Genomic DNA, 17,189 nt, shown 5'->3' with positions numbered 1-17,189 from the left:
ATGCTAAATTTATTGCCTGTCTTGCCTCCTGAGATAATCTGTGTCTCAGATTTAATCTCTCTGCTCATGCTGCCCTTGTCCCATACAGCCTAGCAACTTAGTCATGAAATCAAATATCCCTCATTCAAATTCACTTACTAGCCTAAAATCAGTTCCCATGCTGAGCTTGGTTTGATGTTGCCTCGAGTTTTGCCTTCTTTAGCCTGAGGCAGATTCGAGTGCTAACAAAGCCCATATTGATGATTTGTTTGGTACTACTAGCACTGAAATCTATTTTACTTAGGTGGCTTCCTACGATCTTTTATTGATTGAGCTACCTCATTGCAGTGTTACCATAAAACTCTCTGTTTTTTGCTTCCCAATTGGCTATGTCATGGGCAATGCCTAAGTGGGATACATCTACTATGTAGGATTCTATTTCTCACCTTTACTCTGGAGGACAACTTAGATGTTGATAGAGGCCCCCTATTTTATGGGCTCTTGTTTTTAAGGCTGATGTTGATCCTACTGCTTTCAATTGGGAAAAAATCTGCCCCAAGTGGAAGGATGCTATAGTTGCCAAATATGTTGTTTTAATGAAAAATCAGATTACGGATCTAGTCCCCTTATCCAAGGGTAAAAATCTGGTTGGTTGCAAATGGGTGTATAAAAGCATGTACAATGTATATGGAAGAGTTGTGAAATGTAAAGCATGTCTTGTTGCTAAAGGTTTCTCCTAAAAAGAACTATTCAGATATTTTTTCTCTAGTTGCTTGTATGGACTCCATTAAGATGATTTTATCTATAGTTGCTTCATTGATTGGGAGATTCATCAAATGAATGTCAATAGTGCTTTTCTCTGTGGATTTCTTCAAGAAAAGATTTATATGCAACAACCACTAGGGTATATAGAGAATGGCCATGTTTTCCTAGTTTGGAAGCTCAATAAATCTCTTTATGGCCTTAAACAGACACCTTGCTCTTCATATGAGAAGATCCACAATTTCTTTATCAATCATGGCTTCACTCATTATGAGGTTGAGCATATATCTACATTTGTCATCAAGATGGCCAAATTCTTATTCTTGTGCTATATGTGTGTGATCTCGTTTTGATTGGTCACTACACATCCATGATCAATGATCAAAAGCAACAACTAAAGGGCTGCTCCATTAGGATGATTGATTTAGGGTTTCTTTGTTCCTTTTTGGGGCTTTAGATTTCCCATACTTTTCCAGGGATTTTTTTTTCTCAAACTTAATACACCTTGAATCTCTTGCAATGATTTGGTATGGAAGATTGCAAGCCAGTTGGTACTCTTATTGCTTCTAGGATTAGGTTTTGTGCCCAATGCTCTTCACCCTTGTTTGATGCATCTATTTATTGATCTCTTGTCAGTGGTTTATTCATACTCCACTGGATATCTTCTTTGCAATTAGAATGTGTTCCTACTACATGTAGGAGCCTCATGAGACTCATTGGCAAGTTGCTAAGCATATTCTGTGCTATCTTAGAAGCACCACTCATATGGGAATCCTCTATGTTGTAGGCATAGACTTCCATCTTCTTTCCTTTTCAAACGCTGACTGAGCGGATTATTTTGATAAGCGACACTCCACCGCAAGGTATATGTTCTCTCTTGGTTATGCATTAGTTTGTTTCTGTCATGTTACCAATCCATATACATGGGTAACCCTAGGCGAGTTTTTCTCTTATGATGGAGATTTCTAGCTAACAACTACACATGTTCTTCACCATTCCACGACAAATCCACATTGTAGAGGTGATGACTAGGATTCTCCACATACAATATCCCCTCCGATGCCTCTTTTTCCTTGTATGCTCAATTGATCAACATACTCATCCAATGATGGTGGTTCAACACACATGATGTACTTTAGTCATTTTTTCGTACAAAGTGTTTATATATAATGTATTAGACATATAAGTAAGGATGATGGGTTAAAGTTATAAAATGAAGCATCATTCTTGGAAGTTATGCTTGCTTCCTTATTTCACCATGGTGGTTATCAATTCCTCCTATTCAAGTAAGACCACCTTGGGGTTTTTCTTTCATTGTCCAGGAGGGGCATGAATAAGAGGCCTAGATTGGTATAGCAATGACCATATCCTTCCATACTTGAACACTTTCCATTTGTCTTACCTTTGAGTTGGTTGTTAGTCGCTCATACTTCTCTGCTTGTTTCATCCTATGAGAAGGGGCTTGGAAATGCCTAGAAGTTGATGTGGCTTTAAGAAAGAATAAAATAGCATATGCCAAATGTTAAAATGCAAAATAATGGCAAGTTATGAGTTGTAGTTAAAAGCCAAGTTAGCTTGAACCCTACCCCCTCGTGTGGCCATCACCCCAGTCCCTTGCATATCATGATCTATCAAAGTAAAAGTGACCTAAAATGGCATCCCAATCCATGTGAGAAATGAATTGCCCATATTAAAAGGGGTATTCAAAGAAAATCAATGAAGCTTCCAAAGCAAGCTAATCAAATAAAAGTAAAAGGCTAAGTAAGGGGTGGAAAAAGTAGTGCCAAGATAAGGGTAACTCAAGTACTACAAGCATTCCCTCTACAAAGTGCTCATGGATGAAAGTCTTGCATAACCTAGGTATATGACTATGACACCACTTATGAAGTCCACCCCGAACCATGTCACTTGTCACATTCATGTATCAATTTAATGATTGGCCTAAGAACTGTCTCCCTGCCTGGGGCCTTTTCTTTCGCTATCATTTGGAAGCACCTAATATATGTAGCTGACGACCCTCCACACCTAAATTTGGCAACTTGCATAAGGTCTTAAGCTAGTGGGAAGTTTGAAGGGGATACCTAATGTGATCGAGTTATATGGTTTGCACATTAAATATGATTACTCTTTATGTCACATTGGCTCTTGTATGCATGTTGGTTGATCTCACTTGATTCCTTGAGCCATGTTTGATGGTGTCACATGCCCCTTGACTCGATGATGGGTGTTGGAACCTTAATGATGAGCATTGGATAATGCGATGACTTGGCACCATATGCTAGGCACAATCCCACACACATTGGACCATGGACTTTCCACTTTGGAGTTAGGACATTGCATGAATGAGCTTGATGAGTCACTTGAAGAGTGGATGGAGCCCCTTGATGATATTGCACCCCTTTGATTATATTGAGGCTTGGTTGGATGACATGGCACTTGAGGATGATCATACACCTGTTTGAAAAGCTCATGGACCCCTTTCCCTTGATGATGCCATGATGATGGAGGAGGTTACACATGTGATAGGATGTCACACTTGATGGGCACTTGATGACGAGAGGCACCTTTTGATGATGGGTCATGACTTTTGATGGAGAGACATGATCTTTTGAGGATACATTTCTCCTTTTAGGGAGAGACATGTCTTTTGGATCCCTTTACACCCCTTATTGGAGATGGTACCACCCTCTACACTTTGACGTGTCGTCTTTTGGAGGATATTTTCATGTTTTAGCATTATATCCTTTATTTTAGAGGCATATTTTGGGGTTGGCCTAGACCTATCCACCTTGTATCATGGATTGTTATGTTTTAGGGGCTTTTAGGCTTATTTGAGATAAAGTGCTTGGTTGCCCTAATATAAATAGGGGAGTGCTAACCTCCTTTGGGTCTTTGCACATTGTGGAGATACACTCCTTGAGTACTATTCTTTTTCTCTAGCGTGCTATGGATGCTTGGGTAGAGTGATCTCTTTGGAGGACTTGGTGATTTTGCACTCTTGTGTGGAATAGATTATGGTGAAGTTGGGATGAATGCATGATAAACTAAGTGTACTTCTTTTGTCCGGATTATTGTTTATAAATTATGGTGATTGGATATTAAACAAGTGTGCATGGTATTTTTATTGTCATTCTCTCTAATAGACAAACCCTTCCTTCCAAGTCTTTAGGGAAGGAGCAAGTGGGTTCCTTCCCTTATCTCATCCTTGAAGATTGATAGTTCTGATTTAAACGCTAGGGACAGTGAATGTACTTACGCTAGTTCTTTGAAACTTGATCTACTTCATTTTATCCAAGTGTGTTGATCCTTGACTCCATTAGCCCTAGATTGAGAAAGGCACTAGTCCTATCCATCTTGTGGTAGTCACTTATACTTTAAATTATTCTTTTTGTTCGCTGGTATATTGGGGTTTAATTACATATTATATTTTCAACATTTATTAGCTTGGATGTTAATGTTCTATGATTAGAAAAAACTTTGAAATATATTTGAAAACCTAAATTATCATATAAAGTGCATTCTCAGCCATATTTTAGGGCTGATGTCTAGGGTTTTAATGCTGTTATATGCTCTTAACCATGGAAAATTATCGTAATTAATTCTATTATTTACTTCTATCATAACCCTTTATTTTCCAGCTTATTATCATAGTTTTTGGTGCTAGTTTTGCTGATGTTATAAACTAGTTTATTGCTGTAATTTCTGATTTTCATGCTAATTTACTTCAGCCAAATGTCATTTCTTGATTGTGTGTGTTTTGGGACCTTTGTTGAGATTATCATGGTTAACTAAGCCTCTAGAAGAGCCATAGGACCCTTTGAACTCAAATTTGGAAATTACCTTTAAAATCAACGTCAAACCCTAATTGTGTAATCTTATCTCTTGGGAGATTTCATTTCCTATTTAGGGGGATCCATACCCTATCTAGTTTCTTTCGATACTTTTACTAGAGATGTCTAGCCCTTTACATACAGGAGGCCCTCAGAGTTTGTGCCCACACGCTCTAGCCTCCTAGACCAAAACTTTTTTAGTGGATTATGTCCTTCTTTATGGTGCTCTCATCAACTAGGGGCACCAAGAATTAGATTGATAACAACATTTCCTTCTAGATTGGTGTGGACCTGAGGTACCATTCCCCTTCTCCAGAGACCTAAGAGACATGCCCATACTAGATCTCTTATTGGTAAGTAGTCGAGGTTCCTTAAAATCAATGATGGGTTACTTATTGTCGAGAATAGCGTAATAGGTCTAGATCTCCCCGCGGCTCCTCCTTAGAGCACCATTCTATCTTGAGTTTTCTTCATTTTGCTTCTAATGTTAGGAGAGATAGCTCTAATGGACCATGACATAGTCTTTGGTTGCCCACACTTAGAGTTGAAGGTTTTCTATGTCTTAACATATAAACATTATGTTTTTACTTTATCCCTTGTTCTTTATATAAGAGCTTGTTTGATACTCTTGCTTGTATTGACATCATTGTACTTAACAATCCCTTTTACCTACTTTTGTGGTCATCTTTTGGACATTAGCATAATTATCTTATTATCTTGGTGGTAATCATTGTAGAATTCTTAGGGGGTCTCTTACCTTAGCTTATACCTGGGTTATTTGATCCCTAATATTTACTAGGGAAGCCTCCCTTGTGTTGGATTGTGCCCATCACTACAACTAGGGGAGAAATTGCTAAGGTGCTAGTGGTAACTCTCCCATTGTTGCTCATTGTCTTGATTACCTAGCGGGGCTTTGCACTAGGGTGCAAGAATTTATTCTGACATGTCCCAAAAAGCAATAGGGGGTGAGATTCAACACCACTGAAGTTGAATATTCCAGTGCAATTCATGTCGTGAAGCATCTTTCTTGTATGTGGATGTCACTTGGTAACCTAAATCTTGCTCAACATTGTCCTTTTGTGTTATTTTGTGACAATCATAGTATTATTGAAGTTATTTTTGTTGAGAAATATAGCTTAGACAAGAACATTTGCACAGGTTTAGTGTGAGCGTGTTAGAAGTGGCTTGAGATGATTCAAAAAGTAATTCTGTTTATTAATTCACTTTAGGAAAAAGTGAAAAGTCTTATATTTACCTGTTGAGTATACTAAAGTAGACCCTATATTGCATTAATGACTTAGACTAGGATTAATCTCAACTCGAGATTAGGGTTTTGGCTAAAAGTATAAAGACATGTCAAGATAGAGAGTTTAGACAGTTCTTGTCGGATAGGAAAATGACTCGAAGAGAGAGAGAGAGAGAGAGAGAGCAGAGTGCATCATCTAGGAAGATGAATACTATACAATAGAAGTTGTACAATACAATCTTATGGATCCATGAAGGGTACCATACAAGTTGTATACTATTGTATAATAGGTCGTACAACAATACAGTAGGCTATATAACAATAGATGTTGTTATGTTGGTTTCTGTGCATGCCACACACCTTAGGTTGGGGTGGATTTCTTTACCATGTAGTTGCAAGGTTTTAATGGTTGTGGGGATAGCCTTGTAAGCTTTGATTAGTTGAATGATAAGCATATTTGAAGGATAAAATTACTTGTGTATGTGCAAATTATTTTGTACTTTATCTAGTTATTGTTTCTAGCTATTATGTGCATTGCAATGCCCCATAAAACTGTTTATATAAGAGTTAGTTTGTGAAAAGACCTTAAGGAATTTGCTTTGATCTAGGTTATGGATAAGATGATTAAGTAATTATTACGATATATTACCCTATTTAGTACTTTCTTCCATTGCTAGAGCCTATATCACAAGATCAATGACTATTTTCGTATGGCTAATCAAGACCCTTTTGTTTCCCTAGCTAACCAAACACCTTAAGCTCATGCTCACCAATTGCTCAAGACACTAATGAATTTGATGGTGGATGGTCAAGGTAATTTAAAAGAAAAATCCTAGAGCAATAAGATGATTGAATCTCGAAAGGCTTAACTTGGCAAGTGAACAACCTCTAGTATGTTGGATCCATCCAAGCTCATGACCTCGATTGTAGGGAATGAGGTGGTAGGAAGGATTGCTCCCCACCTCCCTTGTTGAATTCACCAAACCTTGAGGAGTTTCAAAAAAGGCCCAAAGTTTGCACCTTGGAAGGTTGGTTTCATGCTTTGACCTTGAACAGTAAAGTGACCATAAATGCATAAGACAAGGTGCATCTTGAATTCGTCTCATTTGAAAAGATAGAGCTATTTAAATTGTATCAAAAGTGGTTGGAATCTCTTACTTAGACCCATTAGTGAAAATCAGTGTTGCGGGGGAGCGCCCCCCCTTGATCCCGCTCCCAATCCGCGCTTTGGGCGGGAGCGCGCTCCCTAAATTTTTTTCGCTCCCTGCCTTTTCGGGAACGTTTTGCCTTTTTTGCAATTTTTTTTTGTAGTAATGTTGGAAATGCAATTTGTTTTGAAAGAAACAAATAATGTTTTAGTGGGGCAGCTTAATGATCAAGTCTAGGCCCCAGTATTGAAAGTGACATTCTCCTTAATCTTCATTTTCATCCTTTTACTTAAATTTTTAACATTACCATGAAATGACTCAGGATGTTTGAGAGTGGTTCCGGCATCATTGGATTTCATATGGAGAAAGTAGAATTTTAGATTTCATTCAAAATCCAGTAGACTTATCAGTTTTTCAGGATTTCAGGATTGGAGGATTGCAATGTTTCCATTGAATTTTGTCATGTATTAGGGTATGGAACTCGTATTTAATTAAGAGCACCAATCCCTCTATGTACCTTGATGTTAGTGACATTGGTTGTTGAACTCCTCTATCATGACCCTCCTAAAAATGTATGCATCACTCAAACAAGATCTTGACTTGACATGCTATGCTTTTTCTATCTTATGTTAATGCTTAGAGGGTGATATTAATGAAAAAGATTCCTATACAGATACAGAGGCAATGACAAAGATACCTCTGGATATTAATGCTTAGAGGGTGATATTAATGACAAAGATCCTGATTTTCCAACAAGACTAAAAAATTAGACATTTCTCGTGGTGGCAAGAGGCCCAAGCATAAGAAATAGATAATAGATTCTTCTCTTTTCTAGTTTCTAGTAGCTTTTATAACTATTGTCTCTTTCATATTTATTATGATATTTTTTAAACAATATATGACAATTTTAGTTTGAAGTTGGCAATTATAACTCATTAGTAATGAATTATGAATATGATGCTTCATGAAAGTTGAAAGTTGTTTCATTTCATTTCATTTGATAACATTTCATTTCCTGTTAGATATTCTTTGTTGTAATGGTTACACTTCATTGACAAGTACAACTTTGGTGATCAATGATGATAAATGTTATATATTGAATTTTGAAAGTTTGAAACTTTAAGATTGATGAATCATGAGACTCAATATGTTGTATGTTAATATGTTACTAACTTGTGGACGTGGTTGATGAAGATTATAACTTCTAGATGATTGTTGTTATATGGTCAATCTATGTTTTTTTTATGTTTTTTATATCTAATTCATTATTCTACATGTTTTTGTTGACATATATGTATCAAAATATAAAAAATATAAAAATATATATATTATTTAAAAAACACTCCGGGATTCGCTCCCAAACCGGGAGCTTCTGAAAATGTCGCTCCCGCTCCCCGCTTTCGCTCCCGCTCCCAAGTAACACTGGTGACAATGGTTAGATTCTGTGGGAGGTCGATGCCATTGCTTACATTGTTGCTTTCCTTGGGCGTATAGGTCCAAATTACTTCCATTTGATGAAAATGTCGCAAGCTTGTGAAGGAAGAATTGGAGCAGGTCAATTGATGATTTCAATTCAATACATTTGACGAAGAAATGCAAGTTCGGGCAGCCATGCTTCGACACTTTTTCAAGGTTGACAAAAGTTTGTTGAGCTTAATTGAGAGCTCACCTCACTACTTGAAGGCAAGAGATCAACCAGTGAAGGACTTTTTAAGGCCTTAATCAACTAAAGAAGTTGCTGAAATAATCTATTTGATGAATATGGGCAGTGGTTGAGTTACCAAACAAGAGGACATTGAGGAGTTTTTCAAGCATTATCGGTTTGTTTTTGTGTCAAGGCTTCATAAATGAATGAAGGGGTGGCTGTTTGCATACTTGTCTTGACATGGTCCCTCATTGTCTTTTCAAGGCACAAGAAAGATTGTGTGAATAGTTGTTTCTCTTGGATGAACTAACAATTGTGCTAATGGAGATGGCCAAGGATAATTATTTGGGATTGGATGGCTGTCATGTGATTTTTACAAGGCCACATGGGTTTTTGCTGGGCTAGACTAGTTCTAGGTATACAAATAAGCTATTAGAAAACAATTTTTGGGGGCGTGCATGAATGAAGGAATAATCAAGTTCATTCCCAAGCTTGTGGATTTTGAACTTATCATTAGTGAGAGGCTGATTACATTTTTGGACATATCTTACAAAATCTTGGTAAGGCCATGGCTTTGCGTATTAAACGCATTTTACCAAATATTATTCACTTGTAAATGAGGGTGATTTATTCTAGACAATATCATAGTGCAATGAGAAGGCATGGAGTGGGCCAGATGCATTGAACTTGACATTGCATTCATTAAAATTGACTTTGAAAAAGTTCAAGATAGGGTTGAGCGGTCCCTTCATCCTATCTATGCTCAAGGTGTTGGGATTTGGACAAATTTTCCTTAAAATGTAGTGGAGACTCTCTTTCAAAATGCCTTGCCTTGCTTGCCCATCAACATTTTTATATTAGAGGATGTAGGGCTCTTTAGATCCACTTGGCAAGGTGGTCCATTGGTGTTAAAATTGGCAACTAGGGCCAAACTCCATGTGGGTCATCTTATTTATGGTAACTGATATTTTTCTTGGATCCCTCTCATCGAGAGGTGTAGGATTGATCTAAAGATCATTCGATTCCGATAAGTATTCATGGAGTTATGAATTATTTGTGTTATGGGACAATTCGTCAACGTCGGACAGCAACCAAATAAACCCCACATGTGCTCAACGTCTTAGTATAAAAGGAGATGACTTGAGAGTCATTTCACACACACTTCTATCTTGATTTGTCTCCACTTGTCTCGGGTTTTAGTGGAAGAGAAATTTAGGAGTGGAAGCCCTAGAAGTTGGAGGAAAAGAGGCTGCCCTAGCCGCAACAAAGAAGGCAAGCCAGCGAAGTGATGGAAGGGTTCTATGCATTGACCTAAAGGAGCTCAAGGAAGGGCCCTAAACAATGTTCTAAGGCAGCCCTAAACGCTGTCCTAAGGCAGCCCTAAAATGTTGTCTTAAAGGTAGCCCTAAACACTGTCCTAAGGCAGCCCTAAAACGTTGTCTTAAAGGCAGCCCTAAATGCTGTCCTAAGGCAGCCCTAAAACGTTGTCTTAAAGGCAGCCCTAAATGCTGTCCTAAGGCAGCCCTAAAACATTGTCTTAAAGGCAGCCCTAAATGCTGTCCTAAGGCAGCCCTAAAATGTTGTCTTAAAGGCAGCCCTAAACGCTGTTCTAAGGCAGCCCTAAACGTTGTCCTAAAGGCAGCCCTAATGCTGTCCTAAAGGTAGCCCTAATGCTATCCTAAGGCAGCCCTAACCTACGCTATCTCAAGGGTATCCTAGCCGCTGATAAGATGAAGATAGACGCTATCCTAAACATACCAATGGTGCCCTAGCCGCAGGTGTATGGTGCCCTAGACACAGGCCTAATGCGGATGAAAGGGAGGACTGTTTTAAGGCCTAAAACAAGGCACCGAGCTGGTGAAAGGAGGCCGGGGGTAGGCCAAGTTGAAGAAGGGTTGTTTGGGGTAGCGAAAAAGTGGGCTGTAGGTGACAACATGGGATTGTGGTAGGCTGCGGTCTTAACCACCTCAAAACAGGGACAACATGGAGAGTTTGAGGGCTCAAACATGTCCAGGACAATAATGCTAGTAAATGGGACAGCTGGGCTACATGGTGCTGCTAAGACACATGGGACAACAGCGAGGTAGGGCAAGGCTAAGGGGACAACAACAAGGTAGGGCAAGGCTAAGGGACAACAGCAAGAGGACAACAACAAGGTATAGCATGACTGTTAGGGACAGTAGCTACAACAATATATCTAGGCAGCAGTGGCAAGAGACAGCTACATAGTAAATGGGACAACAAAGGAATGCTAAGGCAAACATGGGACAACAACAAGCATGGCAAGCATGGACAACATGGTGTTGCAAGCACATGAGACACGCTGTATGTCAACATGGTTCAACATACCACATGGGACAACAGTGGGGCAACATGATGCAACTATGGCACATGGGACAACAGTGGGGCAACATGATGCAACTATGGCACATGGGACAACTGTGATAGCATGGTACAACAATGGCACATGGGACATCAGTGTAGCATAAGGTGCAACAGTATGATGTGTACAACATGGTCATGAGGACCAACATTATGATGATGGGTGCAGCATGGTGGAGCACGGTGAGGTGCAGTATGATGACGAGATGCAACACAATGATAGGTGAAGGAGTCACCTTGGAGAATCAATTGAAGCAACATGTCTTCAACTGATCTCATGTATCATCTTTTGAGAGATGATCTATGCTCTTATCTAGATAAGTCAAAGTGTTGACTTCTGTTGTAAATGTACTATCTCTCTCTCTCTCCCTCTGCTGAACTATTGAAGAACATATAAGAAGAATTGATCAAGGGTTTCCCCACATTGAGGTTTGTCTTTGGCTAGTGCCACATCTTGTGTTCTCTTGTCTTGGCTTGTCTTCTGCGATTTATGTTTATGTTCTATCTGCAGTTTACTTTAATGCTGATGTGATTGCTAATCTAGAAAAGATATTGAGCTAACTGTGAAAATTGAAATAAATTGCTCTAAGCATAGAACATTCCTAAAATTAACAATTGGACCTAACTCTTTATGTGACGATAACATAGGACTTTGAGTATCTCATTTCCCATTGTATGAGCCAAGGCCTTATCAAAGACATCAATCTGGAAAAATAGGGAACTAGTCTATAGGTGAATTGTCACTTTTGTAGATAACTCCTTTCTCACTATTCTTGAGGATCAAGCTTCTATTAAGAACACTATGATATCCTTTAGATTTTTTGTGATTCTTTAGGTTCTTGAATTCATGGGGATACAATTTTATTTTATCGACAAAGCCTTCATGACATGATTTCTTGGTTTGTTGATTAGGAATGGTCTTAGGTTCAACCTAGCCAAATGTTTAAGTTCCTTGGTATCCCTTTTGCATTTCAACCCTATCTTGAAGACCTTTGGGATAAATTATACAAGGGGTGGAAATGAAGATTGAGAAATGGTTGACAAAGTCCATGGTCATTATTGCCAAATTTTAGATATGTATGAAAGTCTTGGTAGCCGCCCATTTATACATATGTATGAAAGACTTGGTAGCCACCCGTTTGTAATACTCTTCTTATTAGATCCCATTTGCTAGTGCTTATGAGCGACTTCATAAATCATTGCATAGCTTTCTTTGGGATAACTTGGATAAGAGCAAAGGCTTTCACTTATTCAATTGGAACTTATGTTGCACTCCTAGTGATTGGGGAAGCATGGGAATGATTAAGACACATTCCCAAGCCTACGCACCGTGCACCAAATGGGTCATCAAGGTAATGGAAGGAAATGAAGCCTGGAATATGCTTTTGAGGAATGGCATTCACTTAAGAGCTCCTCTTGGAAAAAATTACTAGGCCAATCTCAATTTATAAACTCTTGTTATCACTTCAACATATGTAAAGTTGAAAGGTACTTTTGTTTCTGAAAGAATTTAGAAGGGGTTTGGTAGGTGGTGAAACCCCATTTTAGTTGAAAGGACCAAGCTTTCAGATTTGGTTTATTCATCAATAAAAGCAATAAAATTCATTTTGTTATATTGTAATTTTGTTTTTATTAATAAAATTAATCACTTTTTCGATAAAAGAAGATCATAATATACATATCACTTTAAAATATATAACATATAAGCAACAATTATAAGTTAATATCCATTTTACCATATAAATTAAAATAATGACTCTATAACCATATTCAAATTTAATTAATAAGCACATATAAACTTTAATACTTACAATACATTCACAATATAACAATATTTTTAACCATAGATATTCATGCCCAATTTACCATATATATTATTAACTTGTAAATAGGCTTTGTTATAATACTATGGGACAATACTACGACTCAACAATACCACATGCCCAAAAATTCCCCTTGGTGCTCTCCTATTTTGCTGCATGAAGGAAAAGTTTTGGTTGAGGCAACCTAGTTCTTGGCTTGAGATTTTTTATAAGAAGCATTGTCAATGTTGGAGACATTTTCGATGCCCAAACTTGGGATTGGGTGCCTTTGGACAGCGCAAAAAGGAAAATTTTGTTGGGCATGCTTAGTTTTGATTGAATTAAAGGCTTAATCTCGAACTTTTCTCATTAAGCTGGGCTTGCAATCTCCTAACCTTGGTGGAAGGACTCGAAATGGAATAAATCCAAGTCCTAAAGGAAATACACTCCAACCACTACAGATAGCTCTAACTTAATCTTATCTTGTCTGGTTAATTGAATAAACTTTGGATGCTTAAATCAAAGCAAACGACCTTGCTCTTTCGGCTATGTAGTGTTTGGAAACCTGTTGTTAAACTCAAATTGGTGAGTCCCTCATTCATGGGGGTTTGGGTCTGGCAAATAGGTTGATTAACTTGGGCATATCTCAACCTAAGTGTCCCCTTGTGGTAGGTCTGAAATGCTAAGCATCTTTTCTTGGTATTGTAGATATGCAAAGTCACTTGGGTCACTAAATTCTATGGCCAACCCCTCCCTATTATCATATCCTAGAAAGACACCCTCTTCAGAGATAAACTTCCTTGGGTTGTGAATTCCGCACAACATGGCAGTTAATGAGCATTGAAGTGCTTTTCTTCATTTGGAAGAAACAAAATAATGTTATTTTTAATAAGGCACAACCTGATAAAACATTTTCCTAGTACAAAAACTTGCTAACTTGCATCAATCCGTATATGCATTTTAATGTGGAGCTTCAAAAGGTTGAATTAGATGTGGTGCACCTGCAACAATTGTTGAAATATTGGGGGGGGGGTGTTGCCTGCACCATGGGTAGGGAGCTGCCCATCAACTCTCCAGTCCATTCGGTCCAATCTAGGTAATCATAAAGGTCTGAAGGAAGGCCATGACAGACATAACGCTGTTTAAGTTGTTTGTGAGAGGATGGAATGTTGCTATAGTTGGTCCCCTCTGCCGCAGTGCTAAAATGATAGAGCTCCTGTAGTTTTCACAGAGATTGACAAGCTTCCCGAGGACCCTATGCAGGATACTTAGGGAGGGGACCTCTAACTCCATATCTGAAGCTAGGCAATGATGGATGAGAGCCACCACCAAGGACGATTATGATCCCCACCTAGAGTGGGCCTCATTGCATTGGCTCGTTGAGTTATGATTACTGTTATGTGTGCTCGAAGGCCAAAATTTATTGTTGTTCATATATATATGCCAGCTGGATTGCTTTTAGGGTTTTCATATTCCCAAGTGGCAGTTTTGATTTTTGTAGTGCTTTTGGGCGGTTTTGAAAGTGGGTCCTCCCCAGTTTTGAGTTGGCTTGTGGTGGCTATGAAGCAGTTCACTGATTTGGATAAAATTCGAATATGTACATCACTTGTTTTTATTAATAGTCAAAGAAAGCATTTTATTCAAAAAAATATTAAATTATTAATTTGCTAGGGTAAATTTTTCTACTTACTAGTTTTCTAGGGTGTGATTCCCTCCAATTTTGTTGGGCATGTGATCACACGATTTTGTATTTATGGGCGGGTAGTGTAGTCTTAGGATCATTGGTTTTGGGTTTGGATCTGTTGTATCTTTCTTCATTTGGATCTCTTATTCTTCAGAAAAGCAGTGCGCTTTCCTTACTCTTTTGGCATGCAGGTGCAGTCCCATTTATATTGGTTTTTCCCTGAATCTTACAATTTCTGCAGATATGTGTGTGGAAGTTTTGTGGCTCGCTGATAGGTGCACCAAAATATTCACAATCAGCTTAAATATAGCGTAGGGATGACATGCACTAAGCTGATAAAAATTCCAAGGATTTGGGTTGGCATCCCAGGTAGGTCTATCCTGGGAGAATCTGATTGTTGGCATGCATCAGTAGACAAAACAATCACCAACTATTTCATTATGTCAATTTTTTGGTTCTTGGGTACTTTTTTACAGAGATTGACAATGTCAAGCTTTTCTCTTGGAAAAGAATGAATGTAAGTCGCAAACCTTCTTGTTTGGTTTGCGAAAATTTGATGATTTGTTGGATTCTGAGTTAGGTATGTTCCTTTAAATGCTTACCCAAGAATTATATTGCAGATGTATTGTTGCTGACTACCATGCCAAAATGCTCTTTATAAGTGCCATACCCTTAAGTGTAGAATTCACTAAGAGCTGAAGATGCGTGCAAATTGGCAACACCTTTGCCTCTGAAGTAAACTGTAGCTATTGGAGTACTCATAGGTGCTATTAGAGAAGCATGTGCAAATATGATTGTAAACTCAGCAATTAGTTCCGCAAAAATTAAGAACTCTATGAAATTCCCACCCCAGAAAAAATGACTCCAAAATCACTAGTAGAAGACTGGGGTTACTGTCAACATTTATGTAATTTTTTGACAGATCTCCATGAATAACCTGAGTTATTTGCCCATTTTCTGTGACTGATGCTAATGTCTAGATTTCGAATCTACTGTGACAACCTACAGTCAACTCAGTTTTCATTCCTTTAGAAATGATATTGCAAAGCCATGCAACCCAGTGTGTTATATGTATTGTTCTTGGTTTTAAACTGATTGTCCATTTTTAGTTTCTAAAACTATAGACCTCTGAATACGTAACTATGAAAAATATCTTAGTGCATTTAATAGAAACATGAAAAATGTATGTGGTTATGTACAAAACGATTCTGTATGTTTGCGTTTAAGTAGATACTAATAAACCAACCTTTGGCAGATACTGTGATTCTAGAGTTCAATCAATATACACCTGGATCACGATGGCGGCGTGCAGCAATTAATAGAAAGGATCATCATGAAGAAGGCAACGAAGATGAAGGATTTTATGGGGGAATTCGAAAATTACAAACAAACGAGGAAATTTTAACATGGAAGCAGCTGTGGCCTAGTGAGACTTTAGAATGATTTAGTTAATTTCAGCTGCCTTAACATCATGCAAATTTGATGGAGTTGTTATCAAGTTAGCTATTATTTATTAATTGATATTGGTGATATATCTATTGACATTGCAATTTGCGTGTAATCTCATCTACAAACGCAATTCTTGTTGGTTTTCCTAAACAGGTCTACCAGCAGAAGCACATAATCCTTGTGCCTCCACAGAATTATATAAAGGATCTGGTACTGTAATTGTTATTCTCACAGAAAGTTCACATTCAATGTTATCTGTGACTTTAGCAGTAAAATCTGATGGCAAAGCGCAGAAGTTTATGTATCTTGGAATAAAAGTACTTACTGACACAGCTCTCACATTCCATTTTCCAATGAACTTATTTTCTGGAACAAGTTGGAAGTTGGAACTGCTTGTACCATATTTTATTGGCCCTGAAGTCTTTCTGCTGCTCTGGGAGTCTTTGAATTTAGTAGTTTTTCAATAAACAGTATCACTTACCGTGCTTTAGTACCAGAAGATGACATATTCATGAATAATACTCTTTCTGCCTTTGCATTATTAAGTCAATTTGTTTTCATTCCTTTGCGGAAAATCTTATTAGTTGTTTGTTTCAACCAAAATTACGGAGTCCAGTATGGTCATCGCAAGTGCTATTTTAGGCTAGGTATTTAATAACTACACATCTGCGCTTTTTTAAACATGGGAACGAGACAAAGGCACATGATGATACAGAACACCAGTACTTTGACATATTTAACATTTGTTTTCTTGTTCAGAGGGCAGTAAAATGGACTTCATGTTTTAATCAGTATTATTCATATAAGATCACAACAAGGGGCAGCCCTGATGAGTCCAAAACCTATTATAATGGATGTTTTTTATTTGGATAAATTTTTTTTTGGGCATTGGGTACCATTTGGGGAAGAAAGTCAGCCTCTCTCTCAGCCGGAAGGCAAGAGAGAGGTTGCTGGTACAAGGCTAGCCCTCAGTGTAGACTCACTTAAGAGTACAATATAGTTACTCTATTCCAGAGCATAAATGGGTGAGGAGGATAACAACTATTCCACCCAACCATCCAAGCTAAACTCAATTGACTGTTACAATGGATGTATGACTATCACAAGCATAAATGGAACATTGACGAAAATCTAGGAAAGGTGTGAGGATATTTAGACACTTTAGTTAAGATCAATTTGGTTTAGAGTATGTTTAGGTAAAGTGTGTTTCTTTAGCATGCATTTGTAGTTATTTAATCCGATGTTTATGATATGTTTGAGAC

At 38.0% G+C, this 17,189-nt stretch overlaps 1 protein-coding gene across 6 annotated transcripts in view; it reads left to right on the top strand.

Annotated features, from left to right (window-relative positions):
• Window positions 1–16,487, top strand: part of LOC149263115 (F-box protein At2g32560-like) — a 33,446-nt gene extending 16,959 nt beyond the window's left edge. For 4 of the 6 annotated variants that reach the window (XM_089425788.1, XM_089425785.1, XM_089425781.1 and 1 more), the window contains 2 exons: window positions 15,734–15,904; window positions 16,081–16,487. In XM_089425788.1, the coding sequence (XP_089281914.1) occupies window positions 15,734–15,904; window positions 16,081–16,394 (485 nt within the window). In that variant the 3' untranslated portion in view covers window positions 16,395–16,487. Of the gene's footprint in view, window positions 1–15,733 lie in introns of all 6 variants that reach the window. The other 2 variants (XM_089425797.1, XM_089425794.1) reach the window with 2 other exon arrangements.
• The last annotated feature ends 702 nt before the right edge of the window (window positions 16,488–17,189 follow it).

This window comes from Pinus tabuliformis, chromosome 6, assembly GCF_031772625.1.
Source record: "Pinus tabuliformis cultivar Carrire ecotype Pingquan chromosome 6, CPIR1, whole genome shotgun sequence".
NCBI lineage: Eukaryota > Viridiplantae > Streptophyta > Pinopsida > Pinales > Pinaceae > Pinus > Pinus tabuliformis.
This window is presented reverse-complemented; position numbering and strand designations above follow the sequence as displayed.